The following is a 27,168-nucleotide window of genomic DNA, read 5'->3' as shown; positions in this document are numbered from 1 at the left end:
CCGCACCTCTGCCCGGCGGGGACTGCGGACCGCAGCAGCCTCCCGCGTGGAACGCTGGGACACGGCGACGTTGATCCAGCACTTTCCACGCGCTCATGAAAGTGAGCGAGTAACCTTAGCGAGTAACCCCGTCCTCGCCTCCCCCTGTAAAGCAGGCCCGCGAGCTGCCCGCCCAACCCTGCTTTGCAGGGCCACTGAGGCACAGAGAGTCGGGGGCGGCGCAGCTCCTCGGGGGTCGCGGAAGCGGACGACGGAGGGCGGCGGCCGGGGTCTGCAGCCGCTGCCCATATAAGGCCGCGGGCGACCGGGCGGCCTGGCTACTCCCAGGCCCCCGCGGGCCCCGCGCGTCCTCCTCCGCGCCGAGGAATGCGCGGAATCCGCGTCCGGCCGCGCCGCAGGCCCCTCCGCCGGGCGGGCGTGGGCCGGGCCGCGGCGCCCTCACCTGCCCGGGAGGAAGGAGCAGCGCGGACGCGAGAGGCGGAGGAGGACGGGAAGAGGAGGAGAGGCGGGCGGCCGGGGAGGAGCCTGGCGGGGCGGGGGCGTCGGCGCAAAGTGAAACTCCGGGAGTCGGGGCGCGGAGCGGCGCGGGCGGCGCGCGCCGGGGACTCGGGGCCCCGCGGCGGCCGGCGCCCATGGCGCTGAGCAAGGGGCTGCGGCTGCTCGGGCGCCTGGAGGCCGCGGGGGAGAGCAGCGTCCTGCTGGAGGCGCGCGGCCGCCGCGACGGCCTGCTGTTCGAGGCGGGCACGGTGGCCACGCTGGGTGAGTGCCGCGGCGCGCCCGCCCGTCCTGCCCGCGGGGCGACGCCCGAGGAGACGGCGCCTGCCGTCGCCGGGCCCTGGGGACGACGGGCACCTCCCTTCCCCGAGGTGGCCGGGCTAGGGCGGCGCGGGAACCTGGGGGCTTGGGGATCGCGCGCAAGGGGGTGGCTCTTTTGAATGAACTGGCGCCGGGACGCCAGACGGCTCCCCGCCTGGGCCGGTGGCGCGCGGAGGCCGGCAGCCCCTCCCCCGGGTCTGCGTCCGCGCGGCCGCCGCTGGGGGTTCGGTCCTCGGAGAGGCGGCTGTGATGGTTCACACCCGGCCCTGGCCGGGCACTGCGTACGCAGGGACATCCCAGCGGGTCGACCTACGAGCCGGCCCCACCATGTGCCTGGCGCCTTTTCTTTTGCACCTGTTGGTAAAACCGGTGCTTATTACCCTTTGGTTTGTGTTGGCTGGCTCCACTCCCGGAGGGGATGGGGACCGGAGCACCAGAACGTAGACTCCAGAGAAACCCCCGATGGCACCTTTGTCTCATGTAAGTACTTGGTCAAGAAGCCTCAGTACTGCAATGTATGGAACCTGTAAGCAAATACACTGCCTAGTGGCGCTCCCTTTTTGCCGGATGTTAGACGATGCCACGCCCGTGTGTTTCACCTGTGGGGTTCAGAAGCCTTGAGACTGGCATTGCGCTAAGAACTTTAGAGACATAATTGCACTTAATTTTCCCACTTCTGCAAAAGACTTACTATTATCCCCATACTACGGATGAGCAAACTCAGGCCCAAAGAGGCTAAGAAACTTGCTTGCCCAAAGTGGGACAGTTCACCTGACTTCTAAGTGTCTATTTCTGTAATGTCATGCAACGTGACTTCCTGGTATGGTCAACCTCCTTGTCCATCCCTTGTTTTGTGGCTAACATTCATGAGGAAGACCTAGGTAGCACCAAAGCAGGTGAAACCAGGTAGGACTGTTAGAATTTTAAACATGAACGCTGGAGAGTAGGCGTCTACCAGCAGGTATCCAGCTATGCCATCTTCCGTGGTGTTCTTAACTAAACAAAGCGCGGAGCAGAATCACTTGCACTTTAGGGGGTCAGCAAATGCAACAGGCATGTGCTTGCACAACGCTTTCTGAATGTCTCCAGCCTTGTCACATCTGTATGTGTTGACCCCAGTTCTGATACACGTCTTGGAAGGTCCAGTGTCTTCTATTTCCGCCTCCAGGATCATTTCATTAACATGCAGTTATCCGGCTTGCTTCCAGTCACTTGATCATTGAAACAATGTCTGCAGTATTCTCAGCTGGAAAGTGTAGAGCTAATCATGGATTAATTTATTTTCAGATTATTTCAGTTTGTGCTCTGTCCTGAAAAGTCCAAGTTTGGTCATTTGCTATGGCCTTGAAAGAAAAACCACAGAAATTTCCATTCCATTTTAGATGTCTACTTCATACCCCATTTATTAGTACTGAGAGTTTAATTTCATGATACGAACCACTGTTTCATGAGAGAGATTAAAAGTATCCTTCAGCTGGCAAGGTTGATACACATTTAAGAGTTCCTTTGAAGCTGCTTGGAAAAAAAATACATTATCTTTTCAAAAGTGAAGATTTAAAAATGATTCATGAAAATAATACGGTGCATATTCTTCCATTAGGAAATGAAGTTTGGGCTGAGATGCACTTACGTTATGTTGGTGATGACAGTACACTGGGTTTCAGAGCACAGGGTGTAATGAAAGGAATTGGCTCATCCTCAGCTCACGTGCAGTCCACATGTCCCTTAACCTTGCATTCGTTTTCAGCAGACAGTGGGCTGGAAAGTTAATTTTTTGAAGTCTGTATTGCTTAAATGAAATGAAACTTTTTAAGAAGCAGCTGTAGCCTTTGGTGGTGTTGCTGCCCCAGAGGAGTGTAGGAGAGAGCCTTCAAGTACCAGAAAGTTGTTTAAAACTTAAAATATAGGCCGGTGGCTCACGCCTGTAATCCTAGCACTCTGGGAGGCCGAGGCGGGCAGATCGACTGGGGTCAGGAGTTCGAAACCAGCCTGAGCTAGACCCCGTTTATACTAAAAAAAATAGAAAGAAATTAATTGACCAACTAAAAATATATATATACAAAATATTAGCCGGGCATGGTGGTGCATGCCTGTAGTCCCAGCTACTTGGGAAGCTTAGGCATAGGATTGTTTGAGCCCAAGAGATTGAGGGTGCTGTGAGCTTGGCTGACGCCACAGCACTCACTCTAGCCTGGGCAACAGAGTGAGACTCTGTCTCAAAATAAATAAATAAATAAAACTTAAATTATCCTAAACGTATCACTAATGATAAAAGAGCTCTGAACTTGAAATTCACATCTGTGTTCCAAAGGATGAGCTAGCATTTTGCTTTTCTTTCCTTGACGAGGTCAAGAGTGGAGGGTGGGGAGCAGCTTCCTTCGCAGTCCAGCTGTGGTTCTGTGGCGGGCTCCCCTGAGCAGCGAGGGGCCAGGACTAAAGCTGTGGGTTTTTGCCTGGCCCCTGCTGCGGCTTTTACTGGGAGCAACAGGAGATTTAGGGGAGGCGGCCTGACAGCTGTAAGCACGTGCCCTCCGACCTTGGCCCCAGCCCCATCAGAGCACAGTTTACCCTTGAAAGGTCCTAACTTGAAACAAATGCCAAAGGGGTTCAACAGTTCCTTAGTGTCTTGGGGCACTTGCGTGGAGACGGTCAGGGTCTTGAACTACGTCGTGATTTTTAGGAAAGATGGATCATCCATGAGTGGTTGGTTGTTGGATTCCTCCTGTCCTAACCTGTCCTCCTGTTCTAACCTGTCCCCATCTGTCCTCCTGTTTTAACGTGAATTCTGCACACTAGACCATCCGGCCTGCTAGCAGGAAGATAGTTGAAGAAACAATTCCAAATTCCTGCTTCTGAAGGAATTAGATTGAGAATCTGTCTTTTATGTGGATCAGTGGGAGCAGAAATTCCAGAGGCGGAAAAGCAAAACGTATTAGCACCGGCTCAGAAGGTTTTTACAGTCTTCTTGGTAACCCAATTCAATGGTAGGAGGCTTCTTCAGCGAGCGTGAAAGGCCACAGCAGGTGACAGCACTGTGCCCACCATCCGCGATTAGCGTACAGATGTTCTCTTACTCACACAGTGGCCCGGAAAGTACTTGGTGTCTTTTTGTCTCTATCTCTTGTAGACTTAGGGTGGACCAGGTAAAGGTAAAGTGCTTATGGTTAATGGATTTATCTATTTTCAGAGTGAGCGTCAATGCTCCAAAGTTCAGTGTTCTCCAAACAGCCCCCGGGAAGGGCGGCTAGAGAGTTTACACGGGTTTGTGTGCAAGTGGAACCTGCCGCCCCTCCCTGCCCCCCAGCACTGCTTGGCATTGCAGGCAGCAGGGAGGAAGGGAGGGATGGAGGAGGCTTGAGAGACTTAATTAAGCTAATTAGTGAGTGTCCCTAAATTACTTTGAGCTTCTGGGGAAAGGTTCTGTGGAACAGCAGGCCTGGGTTCTCCCAGCTGCTGTGTTTATCCAGAGGCCACATGGCTTTGTTTGCATTGGCGTGGCCATGGAGCCTTGCTCCATTCTGGGGCTTTGTGGCCTGGATTTATCTGGCCTCTGCCTGGGAAGTTTGATCTGTGTCAGAGCACTGGAGAGAATCAAATGCGTAGCCATTTTATTAACTCACCTGGAGAAAGGTGGAAGCACAGGTGGGGGCTCCAGGCTCTGTCTACTTGGGACACTGGAGCAGCTGCCCAGGGCCACAGTGGCCTGTTTGCCTCCTGACTTGTGTGGCCTTTCTCAGCATGATATTTACCAAAATGCAAACTGGGATAGTCCTCTTTGTAACTCACCTGTGAGATCATGATTTTGGATTTTGAGCTGTGTGGCTCATAAACTTTGTTTTTAACCTTTAATTGTGAAAATATTCATACACAAAAGTGGAGGAAAAAAACGAACCCCCAGGCACCTGGTGGTTAGCACTGATAGTTATTATTAATGTTATTTCACTCCTCCTTGTGTTTTTTACGAAAAAAATGAATCTCTTCAAATTTAGTTTGTTTAGTACCAGGCAAGATTATAATTTATTAGGATTGCCCTTTTTTTCCTGACTTGCATTTATATATGTAAGTTCGATTTTTTTGTTTTATTGTAAATTGGCAAATTACATATATTGATGGGGCATAAGTGATGTTATGTATGTGTATGATGTGGAGTGGTTAAATGAAGCTAATTAACATATCCTTCACCTCAAATACTTATTTTTTGTGGTGAGAACATTTGAAATTTACTCTTAGCAATTTTGAAATATACATCATTCTTAACTATAGTTACCAGGGTATGTCAGTTCAAAATTTACTTGACAGGCCAGTGTGGTGGCTCACACCTGTAGTCCTGGCACTCTGGGAGGCCGAGGTGGGAGGATCGCTTGAGGCCAGGAGTTCAAGACCAGCCTGGGCAATATAGTGAGACCCTGTCTCTATAGAAAAAAAATTAGCCAGTCTTGCTCTGTTGCCCAGGCTGGAGTGCAGAGGTGAGGTCATAGTTCACTGTAACCTCAACCTCCTGGGCTAATTTAAACATTTTTCTTGTAGAGATGGGGTCTCAATGTGTTGCCCAGGCTGGTCTCGAACTCCTGGCCTCAAGCCACCCAGAGTGCTGTGGTTACAGGCCTGAGCACCTCTCCCGGCCTCAGCTGCTCAGCTTCTGTTGCTGGGCTCCTTCGCTCTTGCTACCTGAGGATGGGGAACATTTTCTGTTTTCTTTCCATGTGAATTGTCTTTAAAGCCCTGGGTAAACCGGCCCAGGCTCAGACTTGGGGTGGTGGCTAAACTCATCTCAGGCTGGAAGAATCTGATGCTTAGGCAGGAAGCCCCAGAGCTGCTCTGCCCTTATCCACACGCTGGTGACCGGAGCTGGCAGTGGTCAGGCTGGGTCCACCTTCAAGGTCAACACCAAACTGCCCAGTTAAGGCCACTTCCTTTTTTCAGGGACTTACTGGAAGCAGCTTTCCAGCACGTTCATGTAAATGTAAGCCATTCTTTCTTTCTTGTGGAACATTTAGACAAATGAATGAGAACCTTGTATATGTGTGGTTGATCCAGTAATTCTACCTGTAGAAATTTAACTCAGGAAGCATTCACAGATCATAAGACCATTGTGCTTCCAGGATGTTTGTTGCAAGCTGTTTTGAATTGTTGACTGGTTAAATAAACTTTGGTTCATCTCGGTAATAACAGCTAACATTTATGGAGCGCTTACTGTATACCAGGTGATTTACGGAGTGCTTACTGTGTACTGATGTAAGAAGTGTACATGTATTATATTAACTTATTTAATCCTCACAGTTTGAGGCAGGTACTAATAATCTCCATTTTATACTTGGGGAAACTGAGGCACAGAGTGACTTAAGGACCTGCCCAAGGAGCCACCTCTAGTTAGTGGCAGAGCAAGGATTTGAACAAGGCTGGAGGCTGCAGAGAACAATAGGTTCAGTAAAATCTCATTCTTAGGAAAGGAATGTTCTATGTATATGGAAAAGACTCACTTTGTCCCCTTGTCTCTGGGTTATCTTGGGTTTCATGCGACATATACTTTTTTGATCGAGGAGGTTCCTACGTGGGGACCCAGTCAGCTGCTTTCCGAGCAGAGGGTGCAGCAGGACAAAGGGAGGCTGCGTGTCTAGGAGACACATGGGGCGCGGCCTCCATGGGACGTCCCCAGCAGGGAACAGAGCCTGCTGTGGCCTGGAGGCCTGTCAAACAGACAAAATGTTGGGCCGAGTCTTCCCAGAGACGACCTTGGTTTGGGGCTAGAGGAGTGCCGGAGTGAAGGTGCTGGGCCCCCCAGGATGCACCTCCCTTTCTGCTGCTGGCCGGCTCTGGGGCTGGGGGCTCTGCCACGTGGGTGGGTGTGCTTTGCCCCTGTGGTGCCAGGCAGGAGTGGCCGCCATGGGTCTGTGCTGTGGTCTGTGCAGCAGGCCGGGTCCCACGGGCCACACCAACCGCGCTCATGGCCTGAGAGGCCGGCAGGTTGCCACGTGCTCATGCAGCTTCCTGGTTCAGAGAGTGACTGGGACTGAGGGTTCGCTGGGCGTGCACCAGCCCTGGAGGCGGGTGGGCAGCTCGAGCACGAATGCGAGGGTCTGACTTCATCCCAAGGCAGGGTTTTGAGGAACTGCCGTATTCCAGCAGCTCTGCCTGTTTCTGTCCGGCCTCCCCCCGCCCCTGAGGCTGGGGCTGATGTCGCCACCTGCCTGCTCTCCTGGGTCCCAGGTGCAGCGTGCCAGTCAGCCTCGGTTCTGTCCCAGGTCACGTCCCCGAGAACAGGGCCTCACCCCACACACCCCTGTGAGGCATGGCAGGTGCTAACAGATGAAGACAGATGTCCCCAGGGGCCTTTGGGGCAGAGTGGGGCCTCCCTGAGGAGAACGCCACCTTCAGATGCTTTCTTTGCTCGGGGTGGATGTGGAGCTGGGGGTGGGTGGGAGAGGGCAGGTTGTTCCCTTGGGAGAATTTAGTCAGCCCCTCCAAGCCCTCAGGATATTAACCTGAAAACAAATGAATTACACCCTATATTGCCTTCCCCACTCTGGGATTCCATGTGCCTTAAAAAGAAAAGGCTTAAAACTAAGCATAGGCACCATCACTACTTCATGCACCTAAAACTTCAAACTACCCAGAAATTTGAATCTTAGCAGAAGTGATCTGGCAAGACAACATCTGTGACAGCTTTGCGGGCTGAGCTAAACCTAGAAATCGGATGCTATGCGTTTTTTATAGTGTGCTTATGAATTAGTGAAAATGCATGAGATTCTCTCTCCTTGATTCTGCCCCTTCGTACGACTGACAAAAACTTACAAAAAAACAGTAGCAATTCAAGCTTAAGTTGAGAAGACAAAGTTAAGTGTTTATTAAATTATCGCGAACTATGCTAATTCCATGCTGCTTTAGCAGACTCTTATCACGAGCCATGACATTCTTAAAACGACATTTTTCATTACTGCAAAGCAATTAGTTTTTAATAAGGTGGGCTGTGCTTTGGTTAGGAAGGGGGAGTTTGTGTGGAAGGGGGAGGTTGAGAATGTGTGTTTTTTTTTTTTAATTTGTTTTAACTGATTATACTTTGCATGGACTTAGCTTCACCATGAATCTTATCAATGACTGATAAGTATCGTATGCTGGACAAATTCTCCTTAAGAGCAGGAGACAGTCTCTCTGCAGCTCCCACTGCCAATTCAGCAAAGCTGAGGTCAGGGCGCAGAGACGAGCGATGGGAATGCTGTCACATGCGGTGGCAGTACATGTGCCCCGGCCAGCCGAACAGTGACACTCCCTGTCACGGTCTGTGTCAACAATCAGGGTTATTTGTTTTCATGTAAATGGTGTGGGTCAAGAAAGGAATATTGGAAAACCAGGGCTGGAAATGACGGCCCACTCCCCAGGCCTGAGCCAGGCCCCTTAACAAGGCCCTTCCGGGTGGGGGCTTCTGCCTCCTTCCTGCCAGACCACCCGGCAGGGAGAGGCTGTGTCCAGAGTGGACGAACAGGAGCTTGTATTTTTATTTCAAAGGGCCACCTGCCTCGCCCTCCAGACAGACTATATATATACGCGTGTGTGTGTGTGTGTGTGTGTGTGTGTGTGTATTAAAAAAACAGTGTTTTGGGGTACGGACTGAGAGATTTTGCCTGGTAGTATAAATTGATTTTAACTAGAAACCTGCAGGCCCCATGGGGGCTCCAGGCTGCCGTACAGGTGGAGCTGGGCAAGGCCTTCCTCTAACCTGTGGCGGTGATTAGTCCAGCTGCAGACACGGTGTTTGTAGCTCACCCCTACAGCATAAGAGCAAATTACATAAGGCCGCATATATGAAATGAGAAAATATGATGACATAGTACTTCACTTGGACGGCTCCAGACTTCTAGGGTTTTGAGTGTGTGTCTGACTTTGGCAGCATCTTCCTCTTTTAGGTTTCTGGTTCACTTTGCTGTCAGGAAAATGAGGTTACTGAGAGCTTATTAGAATTTTGCCTTAAAAGAGAAAATAGACCAAGCACAAGGAACCGAGGGTTGATCCTATTATATAAAAAAAAAAAAAAAAAAAAAAAAGTGTGTGAGCTTCAGGCAGTGGACTTTGTCACTCTGGTTTTGTCCTCTTGGTTCTCCTGGGCCCTCCTAGGAGAGCTGTCTGTTTTGTGGCTTCTGTATTCTTCTCCTGAAGACTCGAAGTCTTTTGGGTGCAGGTGATAAGATTGTACTCAGGACTCCCACTCAGGATTGTACTCCTGATCCCACTCAGGAAATCCAAGAGTGGGATCCTGAAGTATCCGTGAGTGAAATGAGCCTTGCGTCTGGGGTTTGTTTGGTGCATCCCAGGAAGGGGGCAGGTGGACACGTGTGTAGCCATGCACACGCTGGGGGTGGGGGGGCAGGTGAAATAAGTGGGACAATGTTGACAACCCTGGAGCTGGGGGACAAGCCGCGTGGTGGTGCCTTAGACCTAGTGAGTTTATACGTTGGCTGCTTTTCAACGTCAACAGATAAAAAAATCAATGACCTTCCCATTTGCCATCCTTAATCAATAAGAGTAGGTCATGGGAAAAAAGTTCCACTCCCCACAATTTCTGGGACTAAACAAAACTTGTAAGGCCTAGGAGAAGAAAGCTACAGAACTTTCCTGAAGCTCCGAATCCATGGGAAGGTCCACCACGTTCTTGGGACAGGAACATCAGCACTGCAAAGATGTCAGTTCTCCAGTGAATCTACAAATGCAAGTTATCTGTGAATAAAATCCAATTAAGGTCCAATAGGAGTTCTACCAAAAAACTTAATGGGCGGATTTTACAGTATCCCTGGAACTGCCCCAGCTCGTCTCCGGGCCCCTCCCCTGTCCCACGTGGTGGCCAGCACGACCCTGTCCCCCCACCCAGACCTCTCTGTCCACCTCATCCCCTGAGCTCTCTCCACCATGCAGCCTGACCTGCACCCCTCAGGACCTCCCTGCACCTGCTGTGCCCCCGCCGGCACTGCCTTCCCCAGGGGTCTGCCCGCTGCCGCGTCCACCGCGCTCAGCTCGGCTCACCAGCACACAGCACCTCTTCCGGGGTGGCGAGTGGGCTCCACGGTGGCTCCTGCAGGTGACTGTGCACGCAGCTGTCCTGGTCACTAGCTCCTCCCAGCTGTATGGATTCCAGGGTTCCCGAGAGGACATGCTGTTGGGGAGTTATTAAGACAGCCCTGTGCCCGGCATCCCCACGGAGCGCTTACGGGTCACTTGTGGGTCTTCCCTGTCCAGAAGCAATGTGCCGCTCAAGGTCGTTTTTACCATAAGCAACTTTGTCTGGTAATAGTTGACATTCTGCCATGACTGGGGTTCCCAGGGAACCAGAGCTAGAAAGTTGAATTTTCATACAGAAGGGGAAAAAGGTTTTATTAAGTCTGTGACCACAACTATCCGTATCAACACACAGCCCCACACTTTACATTACAATGAACTTCAGAGGTATTGAATCATTAAAAGAAAAAATCCAACTTTCCAAGCATTGGAAGAAAACATAGGAGATGCTTTCACAGTTTTATGGTACGAAAAGACCTTGTAAGCAAAGCTTGAAACTCAGAAGTCATAAAGGAAAAAGACCTGACAAAATTAAGAAATGTTTTTTATTGAACTATACATACATATGGAATCGGGAACATACTCCAAGCGCACAGCTCCACGGGTCCCTGCAGAGCAAGCACAGCGTGCTCATCTGGAGGCAGAGTTGATTGGCAGCATAAGAAAGGGACACTCCAGTGTATCAGAAGACACTGGACATGCAGTTAAAAGACCAGCGACCGCACGGAGGAAGCTGTGTTCAACGCTTTGCCACACACAGAAGGGCCAGGGCTGATGCTCACAGCGTGCGCAGAGCTCTCATAGATACGAAGGGGGACAAACAGTCCAGCAGGAAAATCGGCCAAGGACATGACAAGCAATTCTCCAAAGGAAGAACACAAGAGGCCGAACAATGGAGCCAGTGCAGCCGGCTCTGCCCAGCACTGTCGTTCGCGTGTGGCCGGTGTCGGGTACAGGGGCTGGTTCTCTGTCGTGTCGCCCCCCCTCCCTCCCCGATTCAGGCCCCAGGTGGCACTGCTCAGCCACCCAGCCTGCAGCTGTGCCTGGCACCTGTCTCCCTCCCCTCAGCCCCACCCGCTCATTGCTTCTCTGTGCGGGCTCCGGGCCGGCCCCACGGGCTTCCAGGTAAGCCCGGGGTGGTCTCATCCTCCAGGCATAAGTGGTCGGGAGGGGGCCACAGTGTGGCGGGGTTGGGGCAGGCGGCACTCAAGGCTCCCTGGCTGTGAAGGAGGGGTGGGGAGGGCAAGGCGGGCCCCCCTGCAGGGGTCTGTGCCCGGCCTGGGACAGGCAGTGTCCATTCCGTAAAGGCAGGCGTCCCCAAAGCACGGCCCGAACAGAAGGGTTTCACGCGCAGGTGACCGGGAGACCCCTTCTCTCTAGGGACGTGCGGCTCCTGTCAGCCCATGACAGGTTTTGCGGCCCCGCAGTGGATACACCTGCTCAGCTTGGCGTCTCTCAAACCCGTTTGACCTTCAGCTCATAGAACACCTGGTGACAGCTTCCGGCACACTGGTTGTCCCTTGGGACGTGTGGCCTGGGAATCCCCGTGACCGTGTGATCAGGATTCTAGGGCCGGTTCTCACCCAGCCGAGTGGCTTTTCCGTTTTCGAGGCAGGAGCTGGTTGTGGCTAGAGAAAGCCTTTGGCTGGTGAGTTGGAGGAAGCAGTTTCCAAATCCATGAAATGACGCCGACCAGGGTCACCTGAGGAGGTTTCTTCTCCCTTTTTGTAGAAAATAGCACGATATTTTCCCCTGAGGTTAGACAGGGCCCTGTGAGTAAGCAGGCGTGTTTAGTTCAGCAGGCACGTATGGAGAAAGAGGCCAAAATAGTCACGATTTCGCCCAGAATATGACGTGTGGGGGGATGCGAATAATGAAGTGTCACCAAGGTTTGTTCGGGGTTTCGTTTGTCCCTTTGTCCCTTTGTCTCTCCTGGACCTGTGAGCCACTGTGGTCATCAGAGGCTGAAGCTGCCGAGAGCCTGGCCGCGGCCCCCACCTCACCTCTTGCTTGCCCGTGTGCAGGGGGCGCCTGCACCTGCCATCTGCCTCCTCCCACCTACCCCTGCACAGCTCCAGCCAGGCTCCATCCTCCCTGCTTTTCCGGAACCTTCCTCGGGGTCCTCACGGGCTCCCCCTGCTGAGTCCTCCCTCCAGAGGCATCTGCCCAGGTGATCACACCTGCCTCTAGGAGCATTTTCTCCACCTGGCTTCTGTGATGCTTTGTTCTTGCCGTCATATTCCTTCCTCGTTGCCAGTTTTTCTCCGGTGCCTAGAACCGTGCCTGGCACACAGTAGGTGTCTGGCGTCTTTGTGGAGTGGTGGGGTTGAGGTGTGAAAGGGACTGTGGCTTCCCCTTCGGCCAGGCCCCCATCTCTGTAGCATGAGGGGCCTGTGTGGGTCACACCACGAGGCCTCTAAGGGCTGCGTGGGTCTCCTGTTCTCCGCACCTGCCTGGAAACGGGAGCAGCAGCGAGGTGACAGGAATCACCTGAGGAAGTGGAGACGAATGAGGAACAGGTTCGGCTGGTTTGGGATGAAGGGCGTGAAGAAGGCTGAGAAGTAGCCAGGAGCTCCCTGTTGGCCACTGGGAGCAAAGTGAGTCTGTCGTGATGGGTCAGAGCCTCGTTCCAGGACCTCCCCGGGGGAGGCTGGAGACCCCAGAGTGACACGTTGCACGCACAGTTTGTGGGGAAATGGGTGTTCTTGTGCTTCCTTCTTGTTCCCTGTTGGGTGGGAGTCCAGTAGCCGAGGAGCTGCGGGTGGCACTGGGCCCTTCACTGGCTCTGCCACCAGCATGTCCAGCCCTGTGGCAGCTTTTTTTTTTTAAGGTGCAAATTGCTTTCCTGGATTCCTTCTTTTTAAGAAACAAAAAGACTCGGCTACAAAGACTCGCTGGCCAGTCCTGTGCTCAAGCCTCCTGTCCCAGGGCCGGCCTGCCCGGGGGCCTGGCCACCTCCGCCACGGCAGGCGGGTGGCTCAGTGCAGGGAGGGGTGGAGAGGGCTCCCCTCGGATGGGTTTGCGGCTCTTGCTGCAGGAGACTGAACCTTCCCCGACTTCCCCGGCCAGGTGTGGCACCAGGTGTGGCGTCGGCGTGGTGTGGCGGTGGGTGTGTTTGCGGAGAGTGGCGTGTTGAATGCCCCTCCCCCCCGGCTCTCTCGCTTGGCCTGGGCTTTCTGGTGAGGGGAGGCCGTGGGGGGCCAGCAGAGTCCCCGATCTTGCTGGCGTGCCTCACAGGCAGCTCTGTCTTGGCTCTTGGCATGTGTTTCAAACAGTCGTTTTGATCCCCCTGTGCCCGGCAGCTTGCCCTGCCCGGGGAAAACCCTGGTCGTTCCGAAGAGCTGCTGCAGCTGGGGAAGGAGCGGCCCAGCCAGCGTGAACCGAGCCCAGAACTAGCACGTGAAGGGGACTTTAGCCTTGATCTGGATGGCTCTGTCCTCCTGAGACCCCGAAATACAAGACGATGGTTTTCCATCCTGCCCAAGGATGCAGCCACGGCGGTGCCCAGCCCAGGTCATCTGCGCTGTTAGACTGACCTACTTGCTTCCCCGCGCCGTGGGCAGGGTTCCCGGCATTTCCTAATGGCACGTGCGTGTGGAAAATCTTGCTAAGGAAAGGAAAGAGCGCGCGGCGTGCTTGGTTATTGAGCTGCCGGCTGGACCACAGCCCGCGCGGCGTGGCGCTTGCGCAGACCAGACGCGCTGACAACCCATGGGAGTGGCCGCTCTGCTGGGACCTGCCTGGGGGTGGCCTGGCCCGCAGAGCTCTGTCCTGGGGCGCGGAATCTGTGGGGCCAGCCCCATTTGCCCTGGAGCCTCAGGTGGTGGCAGTTTCTCCCCCCCCCTTGGACCACGGGACCGGGGGTGGGGAGCTCCCGGGTCTCCCCAGGGCTCTGCGCGGCCGTCCGTTGTTCCCAGCTCACCTGCGGTTCCTCTCTCAACAGAGGCCGCCGAGTGTCAGTTGGGGCTGTTTCTATCATAGCTGTGGTGTTGAGTCACACCGATGACTTTTCCCAGGTTGCCAGGGAAACGGGGCTAGAAAGTCAACCCACGGTCACATTCTCTTGCTGAAAGGGAACCGGCTCTGTTGACCATTAACCCCTCCTGGTTGCTGTCATCTGGGTCGTTGGCGGTTGTTCCTTCTTTCTCCCAGTTCTCAGATGTCAGTCCTGCCCTCATTCTTGGTCCCTTAGGTGGCCGCGATGGTCCTTCTGCAGACCTTGGCCCCAGCCACTCACTGCATGGCCACGCCCTGGGCCCTGCATCATCTGTTTCAAACGTCCCTCTCCTCATCTCCCACCTGCATCTTGTGACTCACCCCCTAGTGATCTTTGACCCCGCTGGGATGGTGGCCCCTTGAGCCATGGCCTTTGCACGGTCCCTCGCCCCGGCTGTGCCCTCTTCTCTCTCTACCCGCCAGCGCCCAGCCTGCCTCCTGCTCCCCCTCCCTGCCTGCCCCTCTTGCTGGCTCCTGCCCACCTGGCAGAACCTGGGCCCTGGTTGCATCCCGCTCTCCACGCCTGTACCGGCCCCGGGGTGGCTGGAAGTTTCTGGAGAGGCCCGAGTGCCAGGCGGGTGGGGCTCCCCGCCAGCTCACCACCCCTGAGTCCAGGCGGCCCTTCCACTGCGTTTCTGTGCCCGGTGCACGCTCTGCCCTCCCAGACGGCACTTCACGCCTCCCTCCTCTCGGCGCTGCCGCCGCCTCCTGTCCTCGTGCCGGCTGCGGCCTGTCGCTCCTCAGGCCACCGAGAAAACCGAAGCCCCCAGGAGAGAATTTCCAGCAGCTCCTGCACCACAGTGACCCCCCGCACCACCACATCCGTCCCATGGCTCTCCCTGCGCTCCGGCCACCACCGACACGGGCCCCACCTGTGCGTGGGCCCCTTGGCCGCCTCCGCTGCCGCTTGGTGCCCACGGCTCTCTGGGCCGGCTCAGTCAGTGCACGGCCCGGTGGTCGTGCCCCTGCAGGGCGAACCTCTGATTCAGACCCTCGACCCCCTCCAGCGGCCTCCCCTTTCCCTGCTCTGCACATATCACACGCGCACACGCTTGCTGACACACGCACGTTACGTGCATGTACACACATGGTTCCTCAGAGAATTGCCTGTCCCTCTGTCTCCATTTGCTCTCGCCCTCTCCATGCAGAATTTTGCCCCCAGCTTTACTGAAACTGCTCCTCTCTGGGTCACCAGGGTCTAGGTGAAGTGACCGACTCCCAGTCCCCGTGTTACAGACGCAGCGGCCGCCTCCCCTGCCTGAGCACACCGCCGCCTCGAAACGCTGCCCTGTCCCGGCCGCAGGACACCGCGCGCTTCTGGGCTTTCCTACGTGCGTTTGGCCCCTGCTCGTCCGCCTGTCCTCCCAACACACGCCGGGGTCCCTGCACTAGCTCCTGGGGCCCCTCGTCTCCTGGCTTTTGACACTGTCCGTTGGTCCTCTCTGTCTTTGCCGTCGTGCCAGGCCACTCTGTCCCTTCACTCGTTCAGGCGACGAATTTGGCGTCATCCTTGAACCCCGGCTCTCCCATACCCCGCAGCGGGCTGCTCGGGGCTCCGCCTTCACGTGTGCCCAGACACGGGCAATGCCGAGGGCCGTGGGCGAGAACGGGGTCGTGATTACGCTTCGGATAAGAGCCTTATCTTTTAGAGATTCTTACTGAAATACTTACAGATGAAGTAATATGTCTGGGATTGACCCGGGATAATCTAGGCAGTGATTCTCAAACTTCGGCATTAGGGTCACCTGGGGGGCTCATCACGACGCAGACTTCTGGGTCTCAAGCCCAGGCTTTCTGACGCAGCAGTAGCAGCAGCAGGCCTGGGGGGGGGGTGATTTGTGTTTCTTTCTTTCTTTTAGGCGGGGGGAGGTACAGACCTCCTTGCTGGGCCTGGGACACGTCAGGAATGCTTCTGCCTCAGGACCTATGCACGTGCCTTTCTAGGTGGTGGCCTGCCCTGTCCTCCACTCAGCTTCTCTCCTTCCTTCAGGTCTGAATTCACACGTCACCCTTGCAGTGGGGGCTTCTCACGCTGAAATTCACCACGGCCCCCGCCCCCCAATAATTCCCCCCCAACCTTTTCTCCTCTGCTCCTGTCTCTGTCTGTCCACCTGGCAGGAAGTGTGACTAGTACCTGCCCCTCCCGGCTGTGCCACTGCCCCGCCTCCCTCCCCGCCGGCTCTGCCCTGCTGTCACTCAGCCATCTGTTACCCCTGTCCCTTCTTTGCCTCGGCCGAATGCCGGCCTGGGCTCCGCCCCGGAGCAGATGATTTCCGTCTGTCGGGTTCACTGCGGCGTCCCTGTGCCTGGCAGGGCCGTGGACTCGGGGACTTTCCCCGACATGCCGGAAATTCCCGGCCAGCTGAGGGGGGCAAACACGTTCTCACGTGGAAAACCCTGCCTGGAACGCAGCGTGCAGTCCGGAGGACAGGGCGGCTCCGTCTGTGTCCGAGAGGGAAGGGCAGAGTCGCTGCGGTGTGCAGGGTGGGCATGCGGCGTGCGGCGCTGAAGACAAGCCGGGACTGGGACCAACCCTGGCAAATCGGGAGTGTTTCTCTTAAGACCTGCCGCCCGCCGGCAACTGGCCTCGACTCCCGTGGGCCGCCTGGTGAGGGGGCGCGTTCTGCGCACCCACAGCCCCTTCCGGTGGCCCCGCTCATTCGCTGCCTGGCTGGTGCGCGTGGGCGTCTGCTCCGGGACGTCTGTGGAGGGCAGAAAGGATGTCCCCTGCCTTCAAGCCTGGTTGAGGAAATGCAGCCGGCTGGGCAAGCTGGGCGGGTGATTCTGGAGCAGCCCTGGGTGCTGGGCGTGGGCGGCGGGCAGCGAGGGACCCTGCGTCCTGTCGGGCCGTGCCGCCTCGCGCATCAGAGCGGCCTCGGGAGGCTCGGAGATGGGGAAGCTCCCCGCGGAGACGGTCTTCAGGGAAGTCAGGCTCTGAGAGGACCGGCTCACTGACAAGAGGGTGACCAAGTGTTAGGGCCAAACTCTGTCCGCCAGAAAGGCTTGTCAATGTCCTGACCCCCGGTACCTTAGGACGGGACCTTATTTGGAGATGATGAGGTCGTGTTGGAGCAGGAGGGCCTCCGACCCAGCGTGACTGCTGTTCCTTTTTTTTTTTTTTTTTTTTGAGACAGAGTCTCGCTTTGTTGCCCAGGCTAGAGTGAGTGCCGTGGCGTCAGCCTAGCCCACAGCAACCTCAAACTCCTGGGCTCAAGCGATCCTGCTGCCTCAGTCTCTCAAGTAGCTGGGACTACAGGCATGCGTCACCAGGCCCGGCTAATTTTTTCTATATGTATTAGTTGGCCAATTAATTTCTTTCTATTTATAGTAGAGACGGGGATCTTGCTCTTGCTCAGGCTGGTTTCGAACTCCTGATCTTGAGCAATCCGCCTGCCTCGGCCCCTCAGAGTGCTAGGATTACAGGCGTGAGCCACCACGCCCGGCCTGCTGCTGTTCTAAAAAGGCAGGCGACACGCGGGAGAATCTGGCCCTGTGACGATGGCAGCAGAGGCCGGAGTGATGGAGCCACTGCCGAGGATCGCCCAGCAAAGCCCGGAAGCCGGGGGAGAGAGGCGAGGTGGGACCCCTGCAGGGTCCAGAGGCGGCGCAGCCCTGCCCGCACCTCATTCCCAACTTCTGCCTCTGGACCTCCGAGAGAATAAATCTGTGTTGTTTTAAGCCTGCCTGTTTGTTTACGTTCAGTCTGTTTGCGACAGAAAAACAGTGTCTTCTCATACCATTGTCATATCCACAGAGAGCGTGGTCTGTTTTGAGTTGCTGCATTATAAGCCAAGGGTGAAGTTGTATTTACGAGGGACTCGGTCATTTGCAGGATCGGAGTGGGACAGGGCCCTGTTGGGTTTTGTTTGGTTTTAAAATATTAGGGTGAAAAGTCTGTTTTAACTTGTTTAATTTTCCCAGTGACAGGGACGTGAAGCCCACGCCTGTCATCCCTAATCCAGCAGGGCAAGGGGTCGGTCTTGTTCCCACGGCTCCTCCCACGGTCCTGTTCCAACCCCAGAAGTGTGGATTTGACCACACCACTTTGTTTAGCAGTTTCCTGTCCCTTAGTGTTGTTTGGTCAGGTTTATTTGCATAGTTGAATGAATGCACAAAGGCCCCTTTGTGTCGTGGTTAACGACATGAGAGCCAGATAATGCCAAGGCTCGGGCTCTGTGTGAAGCCTTGGTGAGGCCGCCAGGGCTGGAGCAAATATTTTTGGTGCCAGAATCATGTTACTGCATTTATCAGCTCGTCTACCGAGACATGGCACCGAGAACTGCCGGCTTGCCTCCCCCGGCCTTGCCTGCAGCACCTGTGGCAGGACCTTCCTTGCCTGTGCGGTTGGGGTTTCACAGGCCATAGAGTAGGGGACTCTGTAGGCACGTGACACAGTTGGACGCCTTAGCAGTGGGTTTCTCATCACCTCCGGGCTGCAGTCAGTGGGCTGGGTCCATCCATTGACCCCAAAGAGATCTATGTCCTACTTCCCAGAACCTGTAAGCGTGGGACCTTCCATGGCAAAGGGACTTTGCAGGTGTGGTTTGCTTAAGGGCCATGAGAGCGGGAGATGGCCCTGGACTGTCTCGGTGAGCCCCGTGCACTCACAGGGGTCCTTGAAGCCGGAGGAGGGAGGCAGGAAAGGGAGAGAGACTGGACATGCTGCAGCCGATCGGCCTGAAGAGGGAGGAAGGGGCCACGAGCCAGGGAGTGCGGGCCGCCTCTCGGAGCTGGGAAGGCCAGGCAGTGGCTTCTTTCCCCCAGCCTGGGAGGGGACGTGACGCTGCTGACACCTTCATCTGAGCCCAGTGAAACCCCTCTCAGAATTCTGGCCCACGGAACAACAGCAGGAGACTAATACGCCATTCTGCCACCTCTCTCAGCCGCCCTAACTTTTCAGGGCAGGTAGAAAAGTGGGACTGTGGCCTCCCAGTCCTTTTTCAAGGGACCTCGAGACCCTAGTGTGATAGGAGCTTCGTTTGCTGTGAGTAACCCCCAGCCCGCCCCGTTGGCGCCAAAGCCTGCTCAGCCCTCAGCTCCAGACGATCTCATTGGTTAGGTTACTCTGCCTCTTCCTTCCCCCCCAAACCCCAATCAATGAAAATAAGTGAGTATTGGGGGAAAATCATTAAATTGGTTCTTAACATTTTGGGGGCCACTAACCCCTTTGAGATTCTTCTGAAAACTATGGATCCCAGCCCCATAAATACATATATATATATATAATTGCATTGTATTAATAGGATAACCACCTCCTGTCATTATTTTGTGGCTTCCAGACCTATAAATTCAGCTCCTCTGTAAAACGTGTGTGTAACCTCAAGGTCGATGCTCATAGAACTGTTAAGAGAGAGGTGAAATTGGAGTCGCCTGGTGCCGCTGTTCCCAGCTGAGGCTGAACAAGACGATGCTTGTTTCAGTGCTCCTACTGTAAACAATACTCATTTTCATGATTTTTAAATATTTAGTGCCACGTTTTTCACATTTTTGTGATTTTTCCTGGTGGTTTCGCTGTTTAAAATGGCCCTCGGGCATTGTGCTGCAGCGCTGTGTGGTGTTTCTAAGCACAAAAAGGTGGCCATGTGCCGTGCAGAGACAATACCTGTGTCTGATAAACTTTATTCAGGTCCGAGTTATAGTGCTGCTGGCCGTGAGCTCAATGTTACTGTGTCAACAATGTACAGATGGTCTTTGATGACAGTTCCACTCAGAATTTTTTTGCTTTACGATAGTGCAAAAGTGATAGACATGTGGTAGAAACTTCAGGTGTCCATATCACCATTCTGTTTTTCACTTTCAGTGGAGTATTTAATAAATTACATGAGATGGCCAGTACTCTAGTATAAATTAGGCTTTGTGCTAGATGATTTTGCTACAGGCTGGCTAATTTAAGAGTCCTGTGCACATTTAAGGTAGGTGAGGCTAAGCTGTGACGTTCGGTGGGTTGGGTATATTAAATGCATTTTTGACTTACGGTGTTTTCAACTTAGGGGTTTATCGGGACACGACCCCATCGTAAGTCAAGGAGCATCTGTGTATCAGTAAGGTGTCTTTTAACAGAAATGCACGTAAAACACGTTTCTGTTGATCGGGCGATGAAAATGCCATGGCCCGAGGCTCTCAGGACCCCAGCTCTGTCTTTCCTCCAGGAGCAACGCTTCAGTTTCTGCTAGTGACTTTATAGAACACAACTACCGTGAATAATGAGAATCGAGTGTGTTTTCAGGTTGTTGGCCTCTCCGGCTATGCTGATAATCAGCCTTTGTCTTTAAATCGCATCATGTCACCAGTCCTGCCTGGAGGACGGAGGAAGGGGTCTCTGGTCTTAGGCCTGTCCCACCTCTCTGCCTGGACGGACTGTGCACTTGCTGGGCGCTGGCAACACCTGCAGCGAGAGCCTGCTGCCCATCCCCCGCCCCCTGGGCCCACTGCAGAGCGAGGGGGGCAGCCCGTGCTGGCCCCTGGGTGGGGGCTGAGAGTGCGAAGAGCTTCAGGGGGAGGCGGGACCGTCAGACTATCGTATTTCCAATTTCAGTTGAGACACGTGGTCTGATGAGTACAGTGTGCTTTGGGCGGAGGGTGGAGAGGACCCCGGAAATTGAGCCCGTCCTGGAAAACGTGGGGCAGTGGGCCATCTGAGCCGGGGTGTCAGGATGAGTGCCAGCTAAAGCGGGGTTCACCCACTTAAAATGCTTGTCTAAGCCTCCACCCTGGCCTTTCCTGAACCCTCGTCTGTAGAGACAGCAGGAATGATGGAAGTCAGACAGTGCCAGGGCGTCTGCTCTCAGGGCTTGGGGTGAGGGTCTGTTATTTTCTGTCATTTTCACCCTTTTTAACATTTCACTTTGGGATCTTAGTTCCTAGTTGAGATTCCTTCACGCTGGGAGTAGAGGCAGGCTGAGAATTCCTTTCTTTAGCTCGGGGAGAACGTGGCAGAGAAGGAATCAGCTGCTCTGTCTCTCACCTTCACGATGACGTGCAGGTGGCTCTCCCGGCCCCGGGGTCCTCGTGCGGGGCCACGGCTGCTGACGGCTCTGTGCGTATTCTCTGGCGTGGGGGAAAAAGTCCATCTTTATTTTTGTAATTCCTAGCTGACATTTAGTATTCCATTCAATTAGGAAAGCAGGCAGTAAAACCAGTATGAGCTGTATCTCCTACCTGGTCACCAACGTGTGGTAGCCATGTCTCTGACTCTGTCACTAATAGAGATGACAGATATCTGCAACCACTCTAATGTGATGTGAAAGCATCTCAATATCGTGTTCATTCTTGTCACTAGTTTGAAATTAATGTGGTTAATAGACCCCACTAGATCTTCTCATTTAAAATGCTAGTACTAAGTAAGGTACGTCCATTGCTATATTGTAACATTTAAAAAAAAAATATCTTGATAACTGGATTTCAATAAGATTAGTGTCCTTTGCAATCCTATTTATTCTGTTGTTTTTTAATAATAGCTTTACTGAGATATGCATCACATACCATACAACGTAATTACCCTTTCAAGTGTCATGTTTTTAGCATATTCACAGGGTTGTACAACCATCACTACAATCTAGCTTAGAGCATTTTTGTCCCCTTTGAAAGAGACCCCGTACTGGTTAGCAGTAATCCACATTCCCCCTTCTCTACTCTCAGCCCCGGCCAACCACTGATGTGCTTTCTGTCTCTATAAATTTGCCTGTTCTGGACATTTCATGTAAATGGAATATTTATGAGGTCTTTTGTGACTGGCTTTTTTCATGTAGCGTAATGTCTTCAAGGCTCATCCGTGCTTATATTAATAATTCATTCTATGCATTTGGAGCATCAAAAGGGCCCGCCCCCGTCCCGGCCAGAGGGGCCGTGGCCTTCCTGTAGGGGTGAGGCTTCGTTGCGCCCAGGCCTCCCTCCTTGTCTCCCCGGGTGGCAGCAGGTGCCTCGGGCGGCAGGCACCTCCCGGATGAGGCCGACAGCGGGTGACACTCAGGAAGAAAGGTCCTCACAGGTGGCTAAGGGTGACTCAGTCCTGTTTCTGAGCCTGTGCAGGGTGACAAAGGGCCAGATCCCAGGTGCCCCTCCCCAGCCAGAGCCCAGCGAGCATCCCAGCGCCTGCTCCCCCACCCGCTCCAGCCCCCAGGAGGCTGTGGGCGCCTCCAGAGAGCAAGCCGCTGGCGGGAAGGGCTGCAGCCCGCAGCGCAGTGACGCGAGCCGCAGAACCCCCCGCTCCGTGTTTGTGGGCCGAGCCGTTGTCTGTGTGTTTTCTGTCTCGAGTGGGTGGGGAGCCAGATTGGCAGGCCGGGTGTGAATGAACGGGAACGAGCAGGAGACTGTCGCTGATGTCTTCTGTGATGTGTTTCTCCCCCAGCTCCGGAAGAAAAGGAAGTCATTAAAGGACAGTATGGCAAGCTCACGGACGCGTACGGCTGCCTGGGGGAGCTCAGGCTAAAATCTGGTGAGTAGCCGCCGAGCGGGAGAGCGGCTGGCAGCCCCCACCGCCGCGGGGCTCGGGCTTTCTGTTCTAACTGCTCTCCTCTCTTAGGATGTTCCTTTATACCCCGGAACCTGCTCCTGCGTGGGGGTGGAGGGGCGCAGGGGAGGTAGCCGGCTGTCACCTGTCTGTGCTGGTGGGGGAGGGCGTGGCTTCCAGCCCTGGTGCCGCAGCAGCCCACCTGCCTTGTCTGCCACAGGGACCTGAGTGTTTCCGGAGTCCGGTCTGCGGCCTCTGCCCGGGGCTGTTTGTCGTGCTCTATAAGGGGTATCGAGGTGGGTGGACGGGGACGGGGACCAGAGCAGATGCAGGGGGCTCCTCGTCTCTGGGCTCTCTGGGTGTATCTGGAGGGCGGAGGGGTGGGCGAGAGTTGTGGGCAGGAGAGAAAAGCAGCCACTGCCTGACTGTGAGACCCTCGCCGTGGGGTGTGAGGGAGAGGAACTTGAGGGTAAGGGGCACAGCACAGCCACCTCTGTGACACCCCTGCTGTTCCCGTACCTTGGGAGCCCCAGGCCCTGGGGTTCTGCAGCCGCTGTTTTCTTCCTCCTCCCTCGGGCCCCGCCCTGTGCCATCGGCCACCTGGCTGTGATCTCTTGTTTGGGGCCAAGACCAGAGCACGGGTGGCATTCCTGATTCTTGGTCCTGCCTGGTCGAGATGGGAACCAACGGCTGTGAACTGTCCCAGTTCGGGCTCTTCCCGAGCCGAGTGTGCTCTCCCCTCATTGCACACAGCAGCTCTTTTCAGAGATTGAGGGTTTTTGGAGCCGGCAGAGACGCGCCGTTACGCTTGCCGTTACTTATCGGGGTCTTTTCTGTCATGGGAACTGTGATCCTGAACTAAGATCACTACCTCAATCATTTCCAAATCGTGTTTAGGAAAAACACGCAGTGCCCACATGACAAAACGTGTTTATGAAATGTCTGTTTTGTGCCAAGGGCTAGATATACGTTAACTTATTTAATCCTAAAAATAAGCCAATGTGATAATGTATCTTGTCCCATTTACAGTGTGGGAAACAGGCTCAGGGAGGAAGTAACTTGTGTAAGGTGAGAAGCTCAGCTAGGATTCAAACGCAGACGTCACTGCCTCCAGACACATTTGTCCATGAAAATGTGCTGCCCGCCCACAGGCTTCTGCAGGGCGCTTTCCTCCGGGTGGTCTTTCTGAGGTTACAAGCCCCGTGGCCCCTGCCCCTGTCGTGGTGGTGACGATGACAGTGGCCTCACTTGTGTGGAACTTGCCCCGTGCTGGGCACTCCCTCACATGTCCAATCTGGTAGTGTGCTCTCCCTGCCACCTGTCACTTGGTGTGTCCTCATCCTGCTTTGCAGGTGCAGAAGGGGAAGCTCAGAGGCTTAGGAACTGGGCTTGTCTACTCTAAGACTCATTTTTATTTGAGGCGGGGTCTCGCTCTTGCTCACGCTGGTCTCGAACTCCTGAGCTCAAGCCATCCTCCCACCTCAGCCTCTCAGAGTGCTAGGGCTACAGGCGTGAGCCACCGTGCCCAGCCCACTCTAAGACTCATGTTTTACATTGTAACATCTAGGCGCTCAGGATGTGGTACAGTCCTGGGCATGTTACAGTTATATTTAATAGTTGGCAACTGTTTCTGCTACAATAACAAATGACTCATTTTGCATATGACGGGGACTGGGATCCAATGAAGTTCAGTAACTGGCCCAAGGTCCCACCGTTCTCAGCTGGTAACCTGGGTTTTCAACTCATGCCTGTGGCACCAGGGACCACCTCTGGCCCCCGGGTTCTGCCTTTCCGGAAGGGGCAGGCAGCTGGGCTGATGAGCGGGGGGTGGGGTGGGGTGGGGAGAGCAGTACCTGTCCCCATCCCAGGGGAGCAGTGTTTTTTCCTGGGCTGTGATCTAGGATCAGCTATGGGGAATTGGTCCTAACTGAGAGGAGTGGCAGCCCCCAAAGAAATCTTGTCACAGCGAGCCAGGGTATCAGGGTCCTGGCCCAGGGGGCAGGGAGTGTGGAGAGAGGTGACCAACTCCTGGAGCAGCTCTACGCAAGGCCCTCCCCTCCCTCAGCTGTGTCCTCTTCGGTGGGCCATGGGGAGGCTTTAGCTCCCTACCCCCCTTCTGATGTCCTCTGAGGCCCCAGCCCCCCCTTCCAGGTGGGCTGGAAGTCTCTGAGCACGGTGCAGGCAGGTTTGACTTTTAGAACGTCAGGATTGTTTGGCCTGTTTTTAACACATTCTAGAAAGAGCTGCAAACCCCAGCCACCCCCAGGCTACAGATCCTGCTGGTCTGTGGCCTGTTAGGAACCAGGCCACGTGGCAGGTGGGACAAAGTTTCATCTGTATTTACAGCCACTCCCCATCTCTCCCATCCGCCCCACCCTTGTTCTAGGAAAAATTGTCCTCCATGAAACCTCTCCCTGGTACCAAAAGGGTTGGGGACTGATGCTCCAGGGTAGGGGTCCTCAAACTATGGCCCGAGGGCCACATGCGGCCCGCCAAGGACATTCATCTGGCCCGCCTGCTGTTTTTGCCACCGCTGCCTGTCCTGCTTAGCAGCCGCCTGGTCCCGGTCCCACAGTGCGCATGTGTGGAATGTGCGCCCCACTCTCCAGCGGCCCCCAATGGTCTGAGGGACAGTGAACTGGCCCCTTGTTTAAAAAGTTTGGGGACCCCTGCTCTAGGGTGTCTGAAGAAGGAAGGATTGGGCCTTTAAATCGAGTTTTTTAGGTCCCCTTTGTTTACACTGAGGGTCGTTTGGCTTTAACTTGACTTTCTTTTCCCCTGTAAGTCCCTGACCCAGAACTACGATCTGTTTTGTTTCGCTTTCACCTGTGAGCGTGTCGGCAGCACAGAGCAGAACTCCAGCTTCTCCTGGCCGCCAGGACGACCAGCGGTGTCAGGACTGGGCCTCCCTTTTGACGTGTTTAGCTGAGGGTCTTTGTACAAAGAAAGGAGCTTCTTTTCAGGCTCTTAATTTGGGACAAATTTCAATCGACCTAAATGAAAATGGCCTTTTACACTAGAAGTTAAGAAATGTGCACAGAAATTGCCTAACAGCTTTACCCCGAGTTCCTGGGTTTTGTAGGGAGCCCGGGGTCCCTCATCCCTCCCAAAACGCCAGCAGGAAGGGGGTGGCACCCTGTGATTAGCCAGGGAGCCAGGCTTCCTGAAGTACCCACAGGACAAAGCATAGAAAGTGAGAGTGCAGCAGAAAAAAAGAATTTATCCCAATGATTTTAGGGATTTAACTGCTCTTTAACCTCAGCTGTCAAGGTCTCCCTGTTTCATAGCCTCAGGGACTGTGTTCAAATCCCGGACTGTGATGGATCGTGCCTCCTGGAGTTGTGCAGTGGCCAGCCTGTGGCACTGTACACGACAGCCTGTAAATTCTCTACCAGACAGTTCTCCTGGATTCCGGTTCCAGCTTCACAACCGGTCTTCTGTGTTCACTGAATCTCTCTAGGACTGTTTTCTCATCTCTAAAACCGGGGAAACTGCCTCATCTCTATCTTACGTAGTTCTTAAGAGGTCTGTCCACATGAGGTGATGAACACGGCTGCCTTGGGAAGTCTGGAGTCTCCTCAGAGCTAGGCAGGCTGGTCCTGGGCAGCTTGTCAGCACGTGGCCCGGGCATAGCGGCGGGCCTGGGCTGGGGGGCGGGGTGCACGCTCCCCACCTCCACCGCGGGGCTCGGCGTCTCTGTTCCTCAGTTGCTGGCAGGCTGCGGGGGAGGCCACGGGTGCTGAGCGTGGGGTGCCTGGCCTGCAGAGGGGTCACTTTGGGAGACCTTGGTGTGAGGGAAGGGGCCAGGCAGACGCTGGGGGGAGGGGTTACTCCACACAGGCTAACGCAGGGCTGTTTCGAGGGGCAGAATGAGAATCTTCCGAAGAGGGAGGCTTGAGTCTTTAGTCTTTCAGGATGCCGTGTTCTCTAGCAAGTCTTGAAATGGACTGGCCCTTGGACAGTCTTGGAATAATTGACTTTAATACCTAGGCCCAGTGGCGGGCTGGCAAATATTTGACAGCTGTCTTGCGGGGAAGCTCCGATGTGCAGTGTGTGCCGGTTTCCGTGGTGTGATCACACCGACCGGGGCTGGTTTCAGGATGTCAGCGTGGAGTGGGGAAGGGCGGCCCCAGGGGTGCCCGTGAGCTGTCGTGCAGGCTCCACCCGCTGTCTGCACCGAGCTTGTGTTCTCCGGGGGTGGGAAGAGGGACCTGAGACGATGCCTCGTGCATGTGGTGTTTAGAGTCTGTTGATACGGGGGGAGGCTGGAGGGTGAAGAGCCTCACTTCACGCATGGTGGTAAGGCCGAGACTTCTGAGTCCTGGGTGTCGCCGTGAGCGTGCGAGTCTGTGAGCAGGGCAGAGAAGGTGGGGCGGGCCCCGCGCAGGCTCGGAGCCGGGCTGGGCCAGCACGAGCGCAGCAGGCCCCCTGCTGCCCGACAGGCAGGGGGTCCTGCCAGCCAGACCCTCGCAGCCTGGTGACAAGTGGCCGCCACTAGGTGGACGTAGACCCTAGTGCTGCCGGGGACAGGATGTTGGCAGCTTGACACAGAGTTGGGTTTTGAAGGCAGCCCTGGTGGGGGGAGAATGTCTGAGTTGATGCTGAGGTTTTAGGTGTTTTTTTTGTTATTATGGTAAAATATATGTAACATAAAATGTACTGTTTTAGCCGTTTTTAAGTGTACTGTCCAGTGGCATTAAGCACATTCACACTGTCATGCGGCCGTCACCACCATCCATCCCAGAACTCATTTCACCGCCCTGAGCCGAGACTCCGTCCCCTCAGACAACAGAGAGGCCGGCGCATCCTGCTCTCCGCCCTGCAGTGCGGGTGCCACGTGGGGCCATCTGGACTCTGAGCCT

General features: G+C 54.8%; 1 protein-coding gene across 11 annotated transcripts in view; it reads left to right on the top strand.

Moving 5' to 3' along the window:
* The first annotated feature begins 546 nt into the window (after positions 1-546).
* SYNJ2 (synaptojanin 2) overlaps positions 547-27,168 on the top strand; it is a 90,824-nt gene continuing 64,202 nt past the window's right edge. For 4 of the 11 annotated variants that reach the window (XM_076002836.1, XM_076002835.1, XM_076002841.1 and 1 more), the window contains exons 1-2: positions 547-759; positions 22,205-22,291. In XM_076002836.1, the coding sequence (XP_075858951.1) occupies positions 633-759; positions 22,205-22,291 (214 nt within the window). In that variant the 5' untranslated portion in view covers positions 547-632. Of the gene's footprint in view, positions 760-820; positions 1,297-21,726; positions 22,092-22,204; positions 22,292-27,168 lie in introns of those variants that run through there. The other 7 variants (XM_012759616.3, XM_076002838.1, XM_076002837.1 and 4 more) reach the window with 5 other exon arrangements.

The sequence above is a fragment of the Microcebus murinus genome, chromosome 5 (genome assembly GCF_040939455.1).
Source record: "Microcebus murinus isolate Inina chromosome 5, M.murinus_Inina_mat1.0, whole genome shotgun sequence".
NCBI classification, from domain to species: domain Eukaryota; kingdom Metazoa; phylum Chordata; class Mammalia; order Primates; family Cheirogaleidae; genus Microcebus; species Microcebus murinus.
This window is presented reverse-complemented; position numbering and strand designations above follow the sequence as displayed.